General features: G+C 44.7%; 1 protein-coding gene across 1 annotated transcript; it reads left to right on the top strand.

The window, feature by feature from the left end:
- Window positions 1-2,509: 2,509 nt before the first annotated feature.
- On the top strand, window positions 2,510-2,998 carry LOC107474595 (uncharacterized). The gene has a single exon (XM_016094232.1). The coding sequence runs from the start codon at window positions 2,510-2,512 to the stop codon at window positions 2,996-2,998; it is 489 nt and encodes a 162-aa protein (XP_015949718.1).
- The last annotated feature ends 1,165 nt before the right edge of the window (window positions 2,999-4,163 follow it).

The following is a 4,163-nucleotide window of genomic DNA, read 5'->3' as shown; positions in this document are numbered from 1 at the left end:
TAGGTACGTGTGTGAGTATTATGCCATTATCTGTATATGATGCTTTGAGGCTCCCTCCCTTAAAAAGATCGGCAGCATGTTTTGTTTTGGCAGATAAGAGCAGTATCTCAGTGGCTGGAATTGCTGAGGACGTGCTGGTGAGCATTAAGGGACTGACATTCCCTATTAAATTCTACATTTTGGAGATGCCCCCTAATGACTCAGGAAGACCATCATCCATCCTGGTTGGAAGGCCATTTTTGAAGACTTCAAGGTTCAAATTAAATGCCTTCTCAAGAACTTACTATTTTGAGATAGATGGAAGAATAGTAAGCTTCAATCTAGATGAAGCTATGAAGCACCCACCGGAAGATCACTCTATCTTCCAGTGTGATATTATTGATGAGATTATGGCTAAAGTCCACCAAGAAGAAGTTGAAGAGACGCACTTGGAGCAAGGTGCAAGTGTGGGGACACCCCCTGAGCCTACTGAAGATGCCTTGCCACCACAAATAGCTCCAGATGATCAAGTGCCTCATCATGAGCAAAACATGGAGTTGAAGCCCCTTCCACCCCATCTCAAGTATGCTTACCTTGAGGATAATCAGAAGCTCCCAGTCATCATTGAAAGGGAACTCACTTCCCAACAGGAGGAGCAGTTGCTTAGTGTGTTGAGGCGACACAAGAAGGGCATTGGGTGGAGCTTGGCGGATATAGTAGGCATCAGCCCTCAGGTCTATGAGCACCGTATATTTTTAGAAGAGGGAACAAGGCCTGTCCGTCAACCTCAGAGGCAGCTGAATCCTACCATTCTGGAGGTTGTCAAGAAGGAAGTGACCAGACTACTTGAAGCTGATATTATCTATCCAATCTCGGATAGTGAATGGGTCGGCCCAGTTCAGGTGCTACCAAAGAAATCTAGAGTCACAATAGTAAAGAATGATCATGGAGAGCTCATTGCAACCAGAGTGCAGAACTCTTGGAGGGTATGCATTGACTATAGGCGTCTCAACCAGACTACCCACAAGGATCACTACCCGCTTCTTTTCATCGATCAGATGCTTGATCGCCTGTCAGTCCGCTCATTTCTTGGTCATACAGGTTTCTACCGGCAATTTATCAAGGACTTCAGTAAGGTAGCCCTGCCTTTATCCCGACTGCTACAGAAGAATGTTGAGTTTGAGCTGAGTAGGACTGCAAGGAGGCATTCGATAAGTTGAAGACCACTCTGACCTAAGCCCCTATTGTGAGAGGGCCTGACTGGAGTTAACCATTTGAGAAAATGTGTGACGCCTCCAACTATGCAGTAGGAGCGGCACTGGCTCAGTGCGAAGGTAAGGACCCTTTTATAATTGCCTATGCATCTAAGACTTTAGATGCTGATCAATCTAATTATACTACCACTGAAAAAGAGCTTCTACCTATTGTTTTTGCTCTGGAAAAATTCCGAGCCTACATACTTGGTACTAAGGTGGTAGTGTACTCAGACCATGCAGCTCTAAAATATTTATTATCTAAGAAAGAGTCCAAACCAAGGCTCATACATTGGATATTGTTGCTGCAAGAATTTGATTTGGAAATTAAAGATAGGAGTGGTTCCCAGAATTTAGTGACGGACCACTTGAGTCGCCTAGAGCACATTAAGCATGACTCCACTCCTATCAATGATGCTTTTCCATTTGATAGCTTGTACACAATATCTGAAGTAGTTCCTTGGTATGCATCTATAGCTAATTATCTTGTCAGTCGTACCTTCCCTCCTAATTTTACTAAGCGTCAAAAGGACAAGCTTAAAAGCGAGTCCAAATATGATATATGGGATGACCCATGTTTTTGGAGGTGTGGTGCTGACCAGATAATTAGAAGGTGTATGCCACAAGCAGAATTCCAGTCAATTTTAGAGGCCTGCCACTCTTCAGAGAGTGGTGGACATTTTGGTCCTCAAAGAACTGCTAGAAAAATTTTAGACTATGGATTCTGGTGGCCCACACTATTTAAAGATGCATCTACTTTCTGTGAATCTTGTTCACCATGCCAGAGCTTTGGAAATATATCCAAGAGGGATGAGATGCCCCAACAACTTATGTTGTTTTGTGAAATTTTTTATGTGTGGGGCATTGACTTCATGGGTCCATTCCCAAACTCTCATGGTTTCTTATATGTACTGTTAGGTGTTGATTATGTTTCTAAATAGGTGGAAGCAATTCCTACTCGTACTGATGATGCTAAAACTGTTGCCTCCTTTGTTTGAAATAATATTATCTGTCGCTTTGGATCGCCATGAGCAATCGAGAGTGATCAAGGCACTCACTCCTGTAACAGGAGATTAACAAGTCTACTGAAGAAACATGGGATTGTTCACAAGGTGGCCACAGCTTACCACCCCCAGACTAATGGACAAGCCGAGGTGTCAAATAGAGAGATAAAGCGTATCCTGGAGAAGGTCGTCAAGCCTCATAGAAAAGACTGGATCACCAGGCTTGCAGATGCGCTTTAGGCATATCGAACTGCATACAAGACACCAATCGGAATGAGTCACTTCCGCCTAGTCTACGGAAAGTCTTGTCACCTTGCAGTGGAGGTGGAACACAAGGCTTTCTGGGCAGTGCGGGAATGCAACATGGGATTCGAGAAAGCGGGGGCTGAAAGGAAGATGCAACTACAAGAACTGGAGTGCCTTCGCCTAGAAGCATATGAGAACTCCATGCTATACAAAGAGAAGGTGAGGGCTGTGCATGACAAGAATATCATGCGTAGGGAGTTCAGACTTGGGGAGTTGGTTCTCCTTTACAACTTTAGGTTGAGACTCATGCCAGGCAAGCTGAGATCAAGATGGGAAGGCCCCTACAGAGTGGAGAAGGCTGAGCCTTACGGCGTCTTCCACTTGAGTCACCCTTCGAGCCCCAATATCCTCAAGGTCAATGGCCACCGCTTGAAGCTTTACCATGGTGAGAAGATGAAGGACAGCAAGGAGCTGAAGATCCTCTTCTTGGAGGATCCACCTACAGAAGTAGACTGAGTCTGTGGACCGTCCAACTTAAGGACGTTAAAGAAAAGTGCTGGGTGGGAGACAACCCACCATGGTATGATTGTTCCTTTTCTTTCTTAGTTTTATTTTGTTTCTTTTTTATCAGTGTTCATGCATACATTCTGCACCATCACTTGCATTCTGCATTAAAAAAAAACGCATTCGACGCCCAAGCGCCTAGTACTCATCCGCGTCCTTCATGAATGCGAAATGGGTGAGATTGACCAGTGAGTTGCGCGGGAGCTGGGCAAGAAACGTGCTTTAGGCACAATCAAGCCCACACGTACGCGTCCTGTACACGTGTGCACCCCTTCACGATCTGGCCCCATGCGTCCGCGCCTATGGCGCGCCCGCGTGCATATGGAAATTGGCGTAGAACCATGTTTGACCCGTGAGTTGGGCTGGTCTGGGGTTGGTACTGTGCTAGAGGCACCAATTCACCCACACGTATGCGTCCATGATGCGTGCGCGTCCTTTTTACCCCATGCCCATCCACGCGTGCGTGTGCATGATGCGTACGCATCGCGTGCATATTTGGCCCCTCGTGCGCCACGACCCGAGAGTTGTGTGTGCGCGAGGCTGGACTCACACGATTTGCACCATCCAAGGCACGTGTCCACGCACTGGACGCTTACGCGTCCTTCCTTTTTGCGCAATGCACGTGTCCTTGTGCTGTATGCATGCACGTCGTTTGCGCCGCCCAACGTAACCTAGTGCGCCACCCAGTTTCATACCACCCCAAATCCTCATTCTCTTACTCTCCTAATTCTTTCCTTCTTTCTTCTTCCTTCTTTCACCATTCTTCCTTCTTCTCTTCCTCTCTCCATCTGCATCAAGGTTTTTTTTTCTTCCATTCTCTACTATTTCATTCTTCTTTCAATTATTGCATTTAATTTTTTTCTTTTCTTCTCAATTTTTTTAAGTTATTGATAAATTCTTTTTTTTCATTTTTCATGCATTTTTATGATTGGTGTTAGAGCTTTATTTGGGTATTATTTTATTTTCTTTGAGTTTGTGGATATTTTGAGGAGTAATTTGACGATTGACATCTTATTATGGATTTCACTTACATTTGGATTACTTATTTTTATTCCTATTTTAACTTGAACACCAAGTGTTTGTGGAAATGCCAACATGGCATTCTAAACTATTTTCT

This window comes from Arachis duranensis, chromosome 3 (genome assembly GCF_000817695.3).
Source record: "Arachis duranensis cultivar V14167 chromosome 3, aradu.V14167.gnm2.J7QH, whole genome shotgun sequence".
Classification (NCBI taxonomy): Eukaryota; Viridiplantae; Streptophyta; class Magnoliopsida; order Fabales; family Fabaceae; genus Arachis; species Arachis duranensis.
Note: the sequence above shows the minus strand (reverse complement) of the source record. Positions and strands in the feature narration are given on the sequence as shown.